The 17,615-nt window shown below is 36.4% G+C and overlaps 1 protein-coding gene across 1 annotated transcript; it reads left to right on the top strand.

The window, feature by feature from the left end:
- The first annotated feature begins 558 nt into the window (after window positions 1-558).
- LOC141427673 (uncharacterized) lies at window positions 559-14,815 on the top strand. Its single transcript, XM_074087272.1, has 8 exons — window positions 559-637; window positions 8,428-8,590; window positions 9,049-9,319; window positions 11,206-11,300; window positions 11,820-11,883; window positions 12,200-12,346; window positions 12,565-12,606; window positions 13,588-14,815. The coding sequence occupies exons 1-8, from the start codon at window positions 559-561 to the stop codon at window positions 14,755-14,757; spliced, it is 2,031 nt and encodes a 676-aa protein (XP_073943373.1). The 3' UTR covers window positions 14,758-14,815.
- Window positions 14,816-17,615: the final 2,800 nt, after the last annotated feature.

Here is a 17,615-nt window from a genome sequence, read left to right as displayed (position 1 = left end):
ACAAAACAAATAGAGACGGCATCACACCTAACCGCCAGTTAACACTAATCAATGGATGGTGAAACAGCCCCTTAGTTTACATATCTATCCATATCATGTTAGTACAACTTACAGCCTCAGGATCAGTAAAAATTAAATAAAAATAATAATATATAGTTCAATTGTATTATACTAATTATATTAACTACTAATTACTAATACTTATTACTAATTATTGTAATTGTAATTGTTATTATGAAATAATCGAGAAAAACTAACAAAAATGCAACGTTGCCAGCTCAGCAGGTATAAACGCTCTAAAGGCTTATACAAGCACTAATGAACGTAAGAAACTATCTACCACCGTATCGGAAAAACCTCTGTTGAGAATAATCTGGAAAGAAACTCAACGAATTATAATTTTGTTTAGTTGAAAAAGTATAGCTATAAGAAATGGGCTTTTTTGGGGACTGCAGCTGCAGGGCTACTACGAAACTCGAAACTCAAAGTTCGTGTAGTTAAGTGCGGTCCCTCTTACACTTATACTATTTAATACGAGAGCGAGAGGGACGGTACGATATGAACTTCGAGTTTCGAGTCATCGATGTCATCGTCATCGATGATTACTCCAATGACGAGGTTGAAAGGGGTAGTATCGGTTGGTCGTATTTCGGTTTGAGTTTTATCGATAAATTATCGAAAAATCGGAACTGCAACCATGGTTGTACCGTTATAGGGCCCACAGACGCTATGAAAAATCCTATGATCAGACTGCACCAGGGGTCGGCAACCTGCGGCTCGCGAGCCACATGGGCTCTTTGGATGTGAAGCTGCGGCCCTTTAGTTCCACACACAAATATTATTTACCAATACCATGTAAAATATATAATATTTAGTTTTTTGTGAAATAAAAATGAATAAATAAATATAGGTATATAATTTTTTGTAAAATATTTTCTCTTATAAATTATTATTTTTTTATCAAAAAACTTTGTTACTATTTATTGTTGGCAAGAAAAAACTTTGCAGTTCTTTAAAAAGTTTGAAATTTTGTAAATTGCAATTTTGACTCTTCCGACTCAAAAGGTTGCCGACCCCATGACTACACCGATCGATCGGTCAGATTTATCGTAAATTCTTACGCCACACACGCTACAGTTTATCGTTATTTATAAAAAAATAACCTTAAAAAGTTGTTAAGCCCCCACCACTGTTATTTCAAAGTTGAATCTCATAAACGGCTGAACTCATTTTAATGAAACTTAGCTAAGAACCACCTCGATGAAATTAGCCTAACATATAATTCTTGTTTCAGATTTCAACTAACAGTTATCTCCACACGAAATCAAAGGTATGTACAATTTGTAATAGTAAGTAAGTTTGCTCAGCGAAATTTAAGATTTTATAAAAAAAAATGTTTTCACTTTTTAACCCCCGACGCAAAAAGAGGGGTGTTATAGTTATAAGTTTGACCGCTATGTGTGTCTAACTGTGGCACCGTAGCTCTTAAACGGGTGACCGATTTGAATGCTGTTTTTAATTTGTAATCAGGTTTTCTAGCGATGTTTTGTTTAGCTATAATATGCTAGCATGTTTCATCAAAATAGAATTGGACTTTGAAGTGACAAAGGCGGGGGTTTTGAAACCTTTTATTGGTTACGTTAGTTTCTTATATATTACCCTTAAGGCGCGCTTATAGTTGAATTTTCGGTATTTGAGGGGGTGAAGCAGACGACGCGGTGGAGGCGAATGCGGGGCGACTCGCGCGTCTGTCACGCAGCCCGTTGACGGCCTTATTCTGTTTGTAACCGTATTCTGGTTAATGTGAATTCCGGATTTTTCCTTAAAATTATAATTACACATTTTTTTGGTTTAATAAAGAAAATCTTCGTTTAATATGAATAGTCTTGGTAATAAACAAATTATTTATGCCTCTTCATGCCCACAGTTTGATTTGTAACGTAGGTAATGGATAGACATTTAGACTGAATAGGTCGATAGATAGATATGACAGATGGCATGCTCTTGTTTCGGAGGCCAAGACCCTCTTTGGGTCCCTGAGCCAAATTAGTTAGTTAGATAGCTTATTAGTCTGGTCAACATTTAGGATACTTTATGTTACGGAAAATAAATATTTTTGGATATAATAAAAAATTGCTCTAAATCGGATTCCGCGCGGACGCAGTCGACGGCAACAATTAGTTTTAAATAAATTTATAGCTCTTCCAAAATTGTCTGGAGCATGAAGCGATGTTTTCTTATTTTCATGACTTGAGAAGTATGGATATGTAGGAGAAAGTTATTTATCTTCAGTCAGAGGAGATTCCAAAGTTGATTGTCTGGAGCATGAAGCGATGTTTTCGCTATTTTCGTCGCTTGAAAAGTATAGATATGTAGAAGAAAGTTCTTTTTCTTCAGTCAGAGGAGGTTCTACAGTTATTTTTCATGAAGATTCTTTTTCCCTTAGTGGCATTCCCCGAGCTCGACGGGAATCAACAATTTCGGGTAGTAACCAGTCCATATAAAATGAAATTAGTTTGTCTTTCATTTTTTTCCCCAAAATGTATCATCTATAAGTATGATTACTGTTTTGAGGTGATGATTTTCACCACTCCACACAGCAAATATACACTGTGCTCGACACGTGACATGGAGACCTTGGATCTGGTCATACCAGTTACTATTTTTGTTAATTTCAGTAGTTTTAGTTTCCTTTTCATAATTCTACATCTGAATTTCGTTTTCTTTGATACATTTTTCAAGTCCATTTCTAAAGGCTACACTTCAACCGGGCACTTTATTTCACTTTTACTTAAAGATGATACATTTTGGGAGAAAAAATTAAAGACAAACTAATTTCAAAATTGAAAATACAAACTGAAATATAGATGCACAGAAAAACCAGAAAAATAAGACCAGCACTGGAAATCGAACCCAGGTCCTCGGTATTCCGTACCGCGTGCTATACCGCTACACCACTGCTGGTCCACCAGCAGTGACCAGCAGTGGTGGTTGACCGGCAGTGGTGTAGCGGTATAGCACGCGGTACGGAATACCGAGGACCTGGGTTCGATTCCCAGTGCTGGTCTTATTTTTCTGGTTTTTCGGTGCATCTATATTTCAGTTTGTATTTTCAATTTAGGTTTTACGGGATGACCGTAAGAGAAAAAAAATTGGAATGGAAATAAAAAATATAAAAAGATTCCAAAAAACCAATCTTGATTTACGTGAAGGTAAATTACAAATCGAAGTCCCTATAATAAATAAGTCGCTGATAAGGTAGGCGGTAGGCGTCGTAATGTACGGTCTGGTACACACGGACCGCATTCCAATTGCAATCCGGCTGTAAAATGGCAGAACTACATCAGAACTGCGTAAGAACTGCACTCCGACTGCCTAAAATGGCAGTTGGAATGCAGTCCTCTGACAGTCGGGTCCAGTGCTGGTGCAGTTGTACTAACTGCGCAATAACTGCATCCAAACTCCCATTTTGCAGCCGGATTGCAGTTGGAGTACATGTTTTTGTCAATAATTTACTAGTGCAACCAAGTGCAACCATCTTATTTTATTAAAATAATTTATGTTAAATAACTTGGCTGAATGCAAGATATTACCTTTGCCTGCAAAAAAGTGAGAAAATCTAAACTTAGATCGAAACTGTTGCATCTACTATCAGAAATGTCAGTGAAACTGTCAAAGGGATCAAGCAGGGCTACTACGAAACTCGAAACTAGAAGTTCGTGTCGTGCGGTCCCTCTGACACTTATACTATTTAATACGAGAGCGAGAGGGACGGTACGATACGAACTTCGAGTTTCGAGTTTCGTAGTAGCCGCAAGGTTCGCCGCATGTTCGCCGTGAGTAGTATAGGTTATACAACGTGCCTACAATTTGTATGGCAGTCGCGGTAGAATCTGGACGAAGCCGTCCGCGTCCGTGAGCAGCCGAGGCCCGCGCCAACAAGCTTGCGGTCGTAGTACGTATGTGAAATCCGCTCAGCAGGGCTGCTACGAAACTCGAAGATCGTGGGTTGCGGTCCCTCTGACACTTATACTATTTAATACGAGAGCGAGAGGGATGGTACGATACGAACTTCGAGTTTCGAGTTTCATAGTAGCCGCAAGGTTCGCCGCATGTTCGCCGTGAGTAGTATAGGTTTATACAACGTGCCTACAATTTGTATGGCAGTCGCGGTAGAATCTGGACGAAGCCGTCCGCTTCCATGAGCAGCCGAGGCCCGCGCCAACCAGCTTGCGGTCGTAGTACGAATGTGAAATCCGCTCAGCAGTGCTGCTACGAAACTCGAAGATCGTGGGTTGCGGTCCCTCTGACACTTATACTATTTAGTACGAGATCGAGAGGGACCGCACGACACGAACTTCGAGTTTGGAGTTTCGTAGTAGCCCTGCTGACTCGGCCCGACTCCGGCCGGTCGATTAGTGTGTGGTAGGTACTTCGTTTAGGTACTCTAATGCTTCTCATATGTGCTCTGAGTTCACTTATGCGTTTCCTCTTTCGCTTAACTTTTTTAATACTGCGATTACCCATATTATTTGCTCTCAAAAGTAGTACTAGCGCGTTAGAAAAATGTGCACAGGTCCGTCGTCGACTACGTACACGCGTGTACTGGCGACTGGGAAATACTTGGCCGCCGCCGCGCGCTAGAACCGTTTTATTTTGCCAAAGACGAAATAAATTGGTATGATTGATGTACTCAACCTATTGAAAATCTATGAAGCATAAATCTAAATCTACTAAAAACTATTTAATAAAGCAAATTTTGTGTTGATATTCATAATAGTTTTTTATAATATTTGGTTTAACGTGTAAACGAAGGCTCTTTTTCAAAAAAATAATCTATCGAGGTTTTTGTCAGCAATCGTGTTTTTGATGAAGTCAAAAACTAGCTAATAGACTGAAAATATACATATAAAAAAATTGCAGTTGTAAGTATTGTGTAAGTATATTTTAAATATTTTCTAAAATTGTAGTTTTCACTACGTACAGCGCCTTAAAAATGAAAAGTGACGTAAATTTAATATTAAAATTTGCAAGTCATGTTAAATACATTAGGGGTCCGTCATAAATTACGTCACACATTTAGGGGGGGGGTACAATACAGGAACAAATTATTGCTGCATAGCAGAACGTGTTTTTAAAAAAAATTGAATGTAAATACACTAGGGTCCGTCATAAATTACGTCACCATTAGAGGGGGAGGGTACTTATAATACAGAACAAATATTCCATTTTCATAGCAATACGTGTGACAAATCGCGGGGAGCTAAAAATGGTAAAAATTGGTGTTTATGGATGCCCCTCATCCCATAATATTATAAAATTTATAATGCAAAGTTTGTAAGTCTGTTTGTTACATTCACGTTATGACCATGAAACGATTTAGATAACCAGGCCCTAAAGATATTTGGGTCCGAGCAAGGCCATAGGATGTATTATCCCGGAAAATTGCATAGTTCCTGCGCGTTCGCCATAACATGAATTCTTACGCTACGTATCCTAAAGGCGTTTAGTCATTACTCGATAGATTTTATTTAGTCAACATTCTAAGTCTTGTAACTGTCCGCAGCCAAGGATACTACGCTCTATCAACTTATAAATTAGATACTACACTGCAACGACAACAGTTCTAGCAGTCTGAATAGGGTTATAATGTACAAACAGAGTTTAAAGTAATCTAAGTATGCTTTCGCTTTTACATACAGGGTGTCAAAGTGACTTTTTATGCACCAAAAAACTATCGTGGTAGTGGCACTCGTATCTAGTTGTTTGACTTATTGTTGAGAATGGAACGGGAAGAATGGAACTTTTATATTAATAACTAAAATATTTTATCGAAAATATAAACTGAGACATAGATTCACAGAAAAACCAGAAAAAGAGACCATCACTGGGAAAATACAAAAAGACTCCAAAAAAAAAACTAGTCATAAAATATTTTATTTTTAATGTCATTGTTATATTACAAATTTTTCACAGAAAATATCTTGCGACGACTTCGTTATTGGCGAAATACACGATTATTTAATTTAAACAACCTTCCACTGAGCAGCTAGAATAACTTTCTTTTTGTTGCTCCATTATTGCACAAAAAAGTTCACAGACGCGTGTGTTTTGTGGTATCACACTTCTTAAGGTTTAAAGAGTAAGACTTGATTCAAATCTGACTCCTTAATCGCTACAATATCGCATTGGCGTATAGAATATAGCCCCCACCCGCTATTACGACTAAGTATTTGTCGCTGCAGCTAAAACCACTAACTACGCAGAAAATTTGCGCTCTCCTTTAGCAGGGACCGCCATTTCCGCTGCAGCCACCACTTCCACAAGCCGTCGGGTCGCGTACTTAAAGTGCAACTGGACACGATACTGCAACAGAGATTAGGTTAAGTAACATAGTTGTTAAAGATAAATTTCATTGAGGGAGCTTCTGCACGCAGATATTGCAATTGTTCGATCACAATAATGTTTTTTTGGGCAAAATTGCTCGTATGTCTTGAGAACCTGAAGGAGAATAGTACTAGCAGTTGATCACTGGTCAATGGAGTAAAAATAATTCTGCCATTTCTAACTTGGCCCGAAGTACTCGGCAGACGTTATGGAGGTGGTATTTCAACCCCATTATTAACGTCATGTAGTAGACTTTCTTTGCGCGATAGAAAATGGAATACGGAAATTCGTCGAAGAACTAAAGTCACCGACATAGCTGGAAAATTATGGAAGTTGAAGTGGCAATGGGCGGGCCACATCGCTCGAAGAACAAATAACCGTTGGGGGAGAAAAGTCCTCGAGTGGCGACCACGAACCGGATGACGAAGCGTTGGCAGGCCTCCCACCAGGTGGACTGACGGCATCGTAAGAGTTGTCGTTCATTCTGGCGTTCTAAGGGGGAGACCTTTGTTCAGCAGTGGACGTCTTCCGGCTGATGATGATGATAATGATAGTAGATCAATCAAAAGTATAATGGTCTGCTAGTACCATTTTAGTTGGGGCACCATGTGACGTAAATTTAGCCTAAGAAAAATCGGGATCGCTATACCTATCTGGATACTCAATTAGCGCTAATTTCGTGCTCTGTGAAATGCGCGCGTTGTGTGTGTGTGTGTGTGTGTGTGTGTGTGCGTGTGCTAGCTCATGTGGAAAGAGACTAGAAACAATATCATTTTGACATATCGACCTGAAAAATGCCTAAAAAACCATATATATCTATATGTTATAACTTTACTGTTGTAACTTATGAATTCAGATAACAGAGTTTCATTAAAAAAGAGGATTAACTAATGCTATTATTAGTTTCGGATCTTCGTTGCGTGACCAATCGTAATGGAGGTTTGATAACCAAAGGTGTAAACCAAGAATCAAATCAATAACCGAAAAGTTAAAATGCCAAGCTATAACATTGTGAAATCTAGCTATTTCACAAAATTTGTTTTGCGTTCATAAAAACATTATCACCATACCTAATAATAAAGTTTTATGTGTTTCGATTATTGGTTCTACATTTTCTTAGTGCTTTAGAATAATAAAAAACAGTTTTGTTTGAGTTTTTATTTCTTCACCATAAAACTTAGTTCTAAAAAATATTTTTAAATTAAAATAGTTTGCTTTGTTAAGTGTAACAAGCTGTTAAATTTACAATAATTTTGAAGACATGATTAACTACATCGTTTCATTCTTCGTTTTGTTCAAGTTTGTGTCAAATAATCAGCAGATATATCCGGAACCAGTTGACAACTTCTATCAAGAAAATGATAAAATAATAGCGGTCATTGATGACATTTTTATTACGTTAAAAATTAACAATAACTTTAAGAAATTTAAAAACGTAACTGAGTACATGTCAATTCACCGTTATATACAAGACGCAGTGGAGAACAGAAATAGAAAATATAAAGAAATATACAACAATACTAAAATTACACCTTGTTATAAAGCGGCTTATTACGTTTCACATATCAATAAAGTACTTGACGAAATAATAAGCGAGCATAAAGAAAAAAATATACAAATATTTTTTAGCAGAAATAAGTATTCTTCACCTGCAGCAAGTGACGACACGTTAACAGACTTCGTTAGTTTGGCAAAAAAATTACGTTCAAATTTGAAAGTTAACAAAAATATTGAACCCACTAAAGGTGAGTACGGTTAATAAACTCAAAATTTAATTTCTTAAAATAAACGAAGCTTCGCCACACAAAATGTTTAGAATCAGTTGGATTTTATTTTACGGGTTACATACTCGAATTGGTTTTCACCGAATCGGGCTGCTTTGATTTTTGTCATTGAATTAATAAAAATACCAACGAAACAGAGGTGCATTTTATAGACTTCTAAAGGTAAAAGAGGAAAAAAATATATGCGCTAGCAAATTTTAAATCATTTTTTTTAAATCGAAAGTTGTTTTCTTTCATAAATAATTCACCATTTCAGACAGCGCAAAAAAAGTTGAAACCAGAAGGATATTTCTCGGCGTACAAGCTGAGATCAAGGACTGGCCATTCGTAGTCAGCATCCACATAGCTGGCAAGTTCGTCTGTACTGGTTCCATCATCAGAGAAGACTTGGTGCTCTCCGCAGGTTCTTGCTTCATAAAGTAAGGAATAGATATTTTGACCGATTTGCGAAACTACGTCCGTGAAACATCCTTCGTAAGCGTGTAAATTTGTACATTGCCATAAATCACCACACAAACTTCACTGGCATCTCTTATAAAACAATTTTTTTAGCATTTTAGAATAGTAACTATTTTCACAATTCTTCTAAAATCAGTCCCTTGTTATTTTCAAGTTAAGTCAACATTATGAAATAGTTAAGGGTTATTATAAAACGTACGATTCTAAGAAATTCATTTTGAATTTAAATCTAAATTTGAATTTAAAAAATTGAATTCTACAGTGGGGAAATTTATTTTAATCTGTGTTTTAATAAAGCTCAAATTTCATCAACAGCTGTTGTTAAAATTATGTATGTTTGTGTTTAAATTCAATTTAATTAAAATTCATTCTACTTTGAAGTTGAAAAAAAAAGATAAAATATAAATTATTTTGCCAGATTCTACAAAAAGAAACTTAAAAAAGAGTTTAAAAACAACATCTGGATACGAGCTGGAAGCAATTACTTCAACAGTGGCGGTGTGACAGTGCGGGCGGTCATGCTGCATTTCTACCCTAAATTCAACCCTGTGGAACGATCTAATAACATAGTCGTCATACAACTGAAGTTGAAGCTGAGGTACAAGAACCAGCTAATAAAAGCCATCAAGTTTGCGAAAAAGCGAACAAAGTACACAGGAGTGGACATTTTGGGATGGGGAAACAAAGAGGTGATTACATAAAAATAAATTCCGACAAAAAAAATCGATATAATATTTGAAAAAAAAAATTATAACCTCTTTTTGAAGACGGTTAAAAATTACTAGACAAGTTGTATAAAAAAATCGTATGGTTTTGGACTCAATGCAACCTGTTGCATTACTCGTCGTTTTTTCATGATTTTTTTACACAATGCACATATGCCAATTTTTGCACAGTAATTTTTCCTATAGGTACATGTTCGGCAATATTTTAGTAAAAATACATAATGATTATGAATAATGAGGTTTTAGAACCTCAAACAAAATATGATCTGCTTAGTAGGGAAGACAACAGTCAAGTCAGTAAACATTTGAAACGTGTTTTCATGTATTTCAAGACCTTGGCGAATCTCTTATATTTGACGCTAATAATTGTAAATTAAAAAGATGATAATGATGATGAAAACGAATATAAGCTGGAGCCGCTGGGGTATTATAACGATTTATCTTTTATTTTTGCTTGAACAATTATATGTCATAAACTAAAAATTTCTTGCTGTTCCAACTTAAAAACAAGTAAGTAATCCAGCTTGTTTAGCGTGTGTAGTAAATGTGGCGAACTGCAAGTGCCAGAAAACTTCTTTAGTAAATCTTTAAAACGCGGTTAACGCCACTGTGGTAGTAAAGTACGTGCGCCTACTTATCTCCATTACGACGCCTAATGCTTATAAATAAGTTATAACTTTTAAAGTTAGTCGGCAACTATACCTACTGTTTCGAGTAATATATTATGATTTTGAATATGACATAGTTTATTCCCGCGAGCTCTCTCCGATGCGGAATTCTAAATCTGTTAAGAAATCTGTTTGTTACTCCTTCTATAAGGAGGCCGTACGTGGTTGCTCAGTGATTTAACCTAATGGTCTCTCAAGCTCTCAATTAAGGGTTATGGGTTCAAATGATGTGCGAAATTACATTTTAAAAATACCATGAGCTTTGCGGTGAACGAAATCTTTGTTAGGCAATCTAAACACACCTTGGAAGAAATTCAGGGGTGTGTGTGAAATTCTCAACGCGCATGGGCCTGCATAGGAACTATAGCCCAAACCCTCACATTGAAGCTCTCTCATTTCGCCTGTGCCCTCCAGTAGGAGTAAGTCTACATCATGAAGGAAACTTGTTTTCAAAATTTCTAGGCATGGGGATTCGAGATGCGCTTAGTTAGACCTTTTCTTTTCAACCGACTTCAAAAAAGGAGGAGGTTTCAATTTGTTACCTATGTTGCTTTTCTGTATTTTTGTTACGCAATAACTACGCCAAATGTGGGCCGAATTTCAAAATTATTTTTTAGTTCTAAAGGACATACTTCCGTGGTGGTCCCATTGACACCAACTCAAGATAGCACACCTATAGCGATTTTGGCCTTTTTAACACCAAATCAAGTATTTACTTTCAGAAAGTATCATTTGGTGAACTGGACCTGATGATGAAGACCGTAGGTACCGGTAATCTGTTATAAAATAGGTAATATAACTATGCCGTGTTTGAGCTTAATGGAATCGTTGTGAGATGCACTTTTGCCACAAATCAGTAAAAAGTATGAAAAAAATTTTTTAACAAAAAATGGAACCGACTTCAAAAACCTTGAAAATAATTTTCTACTAGTTTGAAGTCGGTGCCTCAGCAGGAGTGATTAAAGCCAAATACATACATAGGTGAGGTAGACGACTATAGTTCCACTCCTGCTGGCTCGTGCTGAGGCACCGACTTCAAACTGGGAGAAAATTATTTTCAAGGTTTTTGAAGTCGGTTCCATTTTTTGTTAATTTTTTTTGATAGTTACGAGTAGTTACATTACAATATTTATGGCTTTAACAAGCTTAACGCCCAAATAAACTTTTTTGTTCTGGACTAAGGCGTCAATGGAAGGACGTAACCAAAGGGTCATGTACGACGTCGACGTGGATATGAATATTGAAAATCAACAGCTTCAACGTGCAGTATTGGACAGGTACAGCATGATCGACTGCATCAGTGTTTATCCAAGTAAGTTTTTTTTTCAAACCATTAAACATTTCTTGATAATTATTATCATCATCATCAGACGGACAACATCTGCTTGCCATAGGCCGTCCGCCCTTCCTAAATGATCTCTACTCTACAACAATCGATTTTATGCTACCCGTAGCCAATGGATGACACACACACATTCAGCATCAATGGAAGTTCAGTAATTATATTACTTGTATAAGTTTATTACGTGGGTGAAGCCTATGTTTATCACCATCATATCAGCCATACATAGGACGTCTACTGTTGAACAGAGGCTTCCTCTACAGACCAGCAGTTGCTTCGGTTGGAAGCGGCCTGCATCCATCGTGAACCCGCGGCTTTAATTTTGAACCCGTAACAGCCTTAACAAAAGCGCATAACATCTCCGTTTGTCTTTATACTCAAAGCTTCTCAAAGATCCTAAAACTTACTAATTGATTAATTTTAATTTTAGAGATTAAACATTTGAATGTTTCAGTCACAAGATCACTAACAGAAACTTCTGCGCTGGGTCCTCCCACCACGATAGTGGAGCCTGCAATGTTAGTAAATTTTTATAATCCATAAAACAATAATTTTTAATAAATACTTACGGCAAGAAACTTTTTTTCGACATTATCCTCCCAGCAAATATTGTTAAAAGAAAGCATGCACAAAGTTAACTTTTTAGTTTGGTCAAAATTGTCGCGACTTGTCCTTTCGTTTGCGGTAAATAATCGTGGGAGGATGGGGGAAGGTAGGACAACACACTCGAAGACTCACTAAGCCCCTGTGCTGATATCATTTTTGTATCTACGGAATTGGATGACCACGTACGGTGGTGACTGCTTTATTCTTAAATTTTACTTTTCCTTCAAGTACGACCTTGGTGGGCCAGGCGTCATCGGCATCGAACTTCACGGCGTAGTCAGCTTCGGTCCCACCCGCAATGGTACCCATGCCGCCCCCATCGTCTTCTCCAAAGTCTTCAAATATGCCCGCTGGCTCAATAAGCTGTTCCGCAAGGTATACGATACGATGGCTTTGAATCTATTCTGAACTGTCTTAAGTAAACACCATTCCATCTTGACATTTTATTTTCATTTCCGAGTAGTGTTTCCGTTTGAACACACCTGACTGTTTCACGCTCAGACCGCCGTTGTTCATAACAATACAAAAAAACTAGATTAAAAATTAAAACTCAGGTCTATAGAATATACTTCTAATAAGGTTTTTTTTTTCAGATAACATTAACTAATGACACAGTTGAAGATTCTGGACAAATGGTATTTCATTAAAATTTTACATACTACCACAGATACTACTAAGTCTATTAGCTCCTGAATCCAGTACCCTTAGTGTAAGTTATCGGTTACAAAATACGTCTCGATCACGTTCGCGTTAAAATCTCAATTTATATGGAAACACAAACAGCGCCTCTAGCGGAACGTTTGCGATGTTCGTGTTTCCATACAAATTGAGGTTTTAACGCGAACGCGATCGAGACGTATTTTGTACCGAAAACTTACACTAAGGGCGCGGATTACGTACGCATTGGAATTCTCCTCAAAAGATAAGTTTGTAAGTAGACCACCATAATTTTGTTTTGATTTCGTTTGGTTACTAAATTGTGTTCATGTTTTTATCCGAAAAAGAGTCCAAGACTAACTTGATTTTAAGTATTTTATGCCTATCATGTCAAATTACAGTCAAAGAAAAGTATACTATTACTTTTTTAGTTTCATGTATCTCAACGTTTGTCGACTGTAGTTGTTTCTTTTTATTCTCGTATGTATATTTAGTTATTTGCCATATCCTGAAGCTTAGACGGCTTTTAACAAACGAGATAGGTACTGGCTAAGGAAAGAGTTTTCAGATGGTGGTTTTCGTAGTCGAATTTTTGTCCCTGATAGGTTAATTATATGTACGAGTAAGTAATTGTTAAGATTGGTTTATGGAGCCTTTTTGTATTTTTTATTTCAACTCCAAATTTGTAACTTTTACGGTCATCCCGTGATATCCGTATCGAAAATACAAACTGAAACTTCGATGCACAGAAAAACCAGAAATAGAAACCTCTACTCGACTCCTGTCCAGTGGTGGTGTAGAGGGAACAGCACGCAGCACGGAATGCTGAGGACCTGGGTTCGATTCCCAGCGCTGGTCTCTTTTTGTGGTTTTCTGTGCATCCATGTTTTAGTTTGTATTTTCGATAAGTAATTGTTTCATTTATATTTTTGTTTTCAATCATATTCCTTTTTTTTCAGGAAACAAAGGTGAAGCAAGGATCCGGGGAGTTAAACGTACTGTACACAGATGAATCATATATCGTTTCTGAAATCAAAAATAACATACAAGCCAGCTATCGGAATCTATTGGACCTTTATCTGCCGATTGAAGAAGATCACACCCAGATTCTTCATAGACAAAGTAATCAATATAACTCTCTTCGCAATAACATCTATCTGGACCCGACCCTAGTAAATTCAACTGAAGTTTTCGAAAAATTAAACGGAAAAAACACAACGCCTACTAAAACCGATCAAGTTTCTAATTGGGTGCTATACAAAGAATTCATGGCACAGATATTAAATAATAAGAGCAATGATCCAGCTGCAGAAGCTTTTGGAGTAACTGAAGGAAATTTGGCACAAAGTACTGCAGCAGAAAAAATTAGTTTGTTAAGCGAAATGCAAGAAGAATACGATGCTGAATACAGCGAGCAAAAAGTTGAATCTGAATATAATGGAATCACACATAATATGCCCAATAACGACGAAAACAAAGCACAAACACAAAAAGATACACTAAGTGACTCCAACGACGATAGAAACAAACCAATGACTCAAAATGTTGAATTTGAATATGAAGATACAACTAACAGCACCAATAACCATGAAAACATAATACAAAAACAAAATGTTTCACCTAATGATTCCGAAAACGATAAAAATAAACCCCAAACACAAAATGTTGAGTTCGTATATGAAGACACACCTTATAACGATGAAAACAAAGGAATAATAGAAAATTATTCACCTAATGACCCCAACGACGACAAAGACAAACCACTTACTCATAATGTTGAATTCCAATATGAAAATACACCTAATGACCCCAATAATGATGGAAACAAAGCACAAATACAAAATGATTTACCTAATGACCACAATAACGGCAAAGACGAATCACTAACTCAAAATGTTCAATTCGAATATGAAGATGCACCAAATAATGACAATTTAGTAAAACAAGATGCAAATGATTTAGCAGAAATAATCATATCAGATTCTGGAACTACACAGAAACTTTCGTTGAATAAAAAAGATCCTGAGGCGGTGAAACGCTTTGTTAACGAATTAATCAAATTAAAAGATAGAATTACTCGTACAAGTACAACAATATTCTACAGGGAATTAGACGAAATAGACAAGTGACGACAATGAAGACTAATTCATCATCAGTGTTTCCTGTTAATAAATATATTAAATACAATATATACAACTATTCTTTATCGAACACCATAAATCAGTAGTTACGGTCCCGTCCCTGCGATAGCCCATGTGACAGTTGCATTGGAACTTCTTAAATATATTCGTGAACAAAAATAAATATAAACATAACATAAGTCAATAAATAAAACAGTTTTACGACAACTTCGTGTAACATAGAGGTAAAGTTAACGCGCAGTGACCTAAAAATTATATGCCTCAGGGATTTGTCGTAGTCGCACTAAAGAAACCTCCTAGAAACATACAGCTTCTCGGGCATAGTAAAGGCACACATTATATACGACACGTTACTCCGCCTTCGCAAAAAGCCTTTAATGGCCGTATTCATATGTATAAATGGCGTGCAATTATGGAAAAGTCAGCATCGTCATGCTGAAAACAAGACGGCTACTTATGCATGAAAATGTAAATTCGAATTCCTTCCTACTTGCGTAGCTTCGTCAATTATTATTCACAAGGAAAGGTTACAGAATATTCTATATATATTATAATTACATCTATTATATGATCGAGCTGCAGTAACATTCCAAAACTTGAGAAATTTTATAGAAAATGTCGCTTTTTTTGGTCGCGTGCTGATGTTTATAATATGAACCTACAGACGACCAGGGCCCCATTTCACGAAGCTACAAGTTACAATTTACAAGCGGTAGTCTCTTTTCAACGCATACTGTTAAACAAAGACTACCGCTTGTAAGTTTTAACTTGTAGCTTCGTGAAATAGGGCACAGGTAAGTGATTTACCTACCAATTTTTATGACAGTTCCTACCTACATTGAAATGAAAACAATAATGCTTATTTTAAGTGAAATTGACATTGTCATTGACTTATGAGTAGAAATAGCCAAATTTTTGAAGCCATGCAACTTCAAGGTGTAGATGTTACATTGTGTAGGTTTTTTTTTTAGTATCAGCTCTGACAGTAGAAAACCTTCACTCCAGAATCTACAACAACGAGTGAATATGGGTCACTTTTCGTAGAAAGTCCTGGGCAAAGTGGTGTACACTTTGTCTTAATCAGAGTAAGGAAATATCACATCATGTTCTCTTATTTGGGCTCTACAAAATGAAACAATACCTACGATTCTCGTTCGTTGATTTTAATTATGCCAGTGTAAAAAATCCAGTCAGTACGTAATAGATCCTATGAATAATTCATTAAGAATGCAAACTCAAGACCATTTATAAATATAAAGTTGGTATAGACGGAGACCGCAAAATGCAAGTTTCAAGCAAAATAACGATGACGGGAACGTGGATTCTTTTGTATTTTTATACAGCAGTATCAGGTGGTATTGCTAAGTATTCACATAGGTAACCATGGAATAGGTACAGGAACAAATTTCCTGATTATTATCAACTGGTTACCAAAAACCTACTGTTGTCAAAAAATAGATGAGCTTGTCAGAAACCCTGACTTTGGCCAAAAACCCCTGACTTTGGCAGTCACCAAAAAGCTTGTACTAAAACATACTATTTTGCAAAAAAAAACAAAAACGGTTAAGGCTACCTTGATTAAAACAAATCGTTTGAGCGGGTTGAATTTTACAAAATAACTTCAGATCTCGTCCTGACAGGAATCCAATATTTCCGCAACATCGTACGTATCGTTATTTTGTCGAGAGCAGACGCAACATTGTATTGAAGCCGAACTAGTCACAAGGGATGACGCAATTTTTCTACATTTTCCCGCTTTAATATTTTATTCTAGAAAATTATGTGCCTTTGATCGTATCATAATAGAAATATCGGGAACTCTTATAAAGCAATAAGTTATATTGCTTTTGTCATAATGGTCAAAGTTTTTTGATTGGATCCTATACCACTAAACGAACAATTTCTGTGTATACAACCTGTCTTAAGCCTTTGGATAAACATGCAAAGTAGAAGTTGATTAGTGTATTTCCGCCATAACGTAAAAATTACAAAACGGCCATCGGCATTTTAAAAAAATGTAAGTGGTAATAATTCGGTGCTATGTAACAGTCAAGGTCATTTAAATATTATGTACAATCAAGTGCAATGATATCGTCTCGGAAAAAGTTACAACAGACACAGTATGTATACACGACCTTAATGATAAGTGCATAAAGTCAGTCGTGGCACTAATATTCTAAATGTGAAAGTTTGTAAGTGGGCCTGTTGGTTTGTTTAGTTGTTTGTTTGTTACTTCATCACGTCTAAACCGCTGAACCGATTAAGATGAAATTCGGTATACAGATAGTTTGAGTCCCAGCGAAGGACATACAATAGTTGTTATCACGGAAAATTGTATAGTTGCCGCGGGCTAGCGATAAACGAATTCTACGCAGACCGAGTCACGGGTAACAGGCTAATCAAAGTCAAAATATCTTTATTCAATTTAGGCTAATATTTTTTGGAATTTTATTATAAAAACGTATGCAATTTCCCAGAAACGACTTTTTGGTTTTAGCCAGTCTACATAAGATGGAACTTTAAGCTTCCCTGTGTTTCTAGTAGCCTTTGGCTTATCGACGTTAGTGGGAAAATCACATATGTTCTTCCTTACATACATGATTATTTCAAAAACATAAAGCGACGGTAGAGTTAGGATACCCGTGTGTTTGTGTGATTCAACGGGTGTTTTTCCGACCCTGATTATTTATTATTACCAATTATACCAAAACTAAACCGTAAACCTTTCAATGGCACATAACGGTTTCTAGTAATATAAAGGCATTGCCCGCTGGGATAACAAAGGTCGAAATATAATGTTTCAACGTAGAGGAATTATACAATAGAGTGAAACTGGCAAATAATTT

This window comes from Choristoneura fumiferana, chromosome 5, assembly GCF_025370935.1.
Source record: "Choristoneura fumiferana chromosome 5, NRCan_CFum_1, whole genome shotgun sequence".
In the NCBI taxonomy this organism is placed as follows: domain Eukaryota; kingdom Metazoa; phylum Arthropoda; class Insecta; order Lepidoptera; family Tortricidae; genus Choristoneura; species Choristoneura fumiferana.
The sequence above is the reverse complement of the archived record's forward strand: the minus strand, read 5'-3'. Positions and strand labels throughout refer to the sequence as shown.

What these genes read in the sequence shown, in the direction of transcription:
- LOC141427673 (XM_074087272.1), top strand. Translation starts at nt 559, where the DNA reads ATGAACTTCGAGTTTCGAGTCATCGATGTCATCGTCATCGATGATTAC. An exon ending in TGGGATGGGGAAACAAAGAG is followed by an intron (nt 9,320 to 11,205) that starts GTGATTACATAA and finishes TTCTGGACTAAG; the next exon opens with GCGTCAATGGAAGGACGTAA. An exon ending in ACGATAGTGGAGCCTGCAAT is followed by an intron (nt 11,884 to 12,199) that starts GTTAGTAAATTT and finishes TTTTCCTTCAAG; the next exon opens with TACGACCTTGGTGGGCCAGG.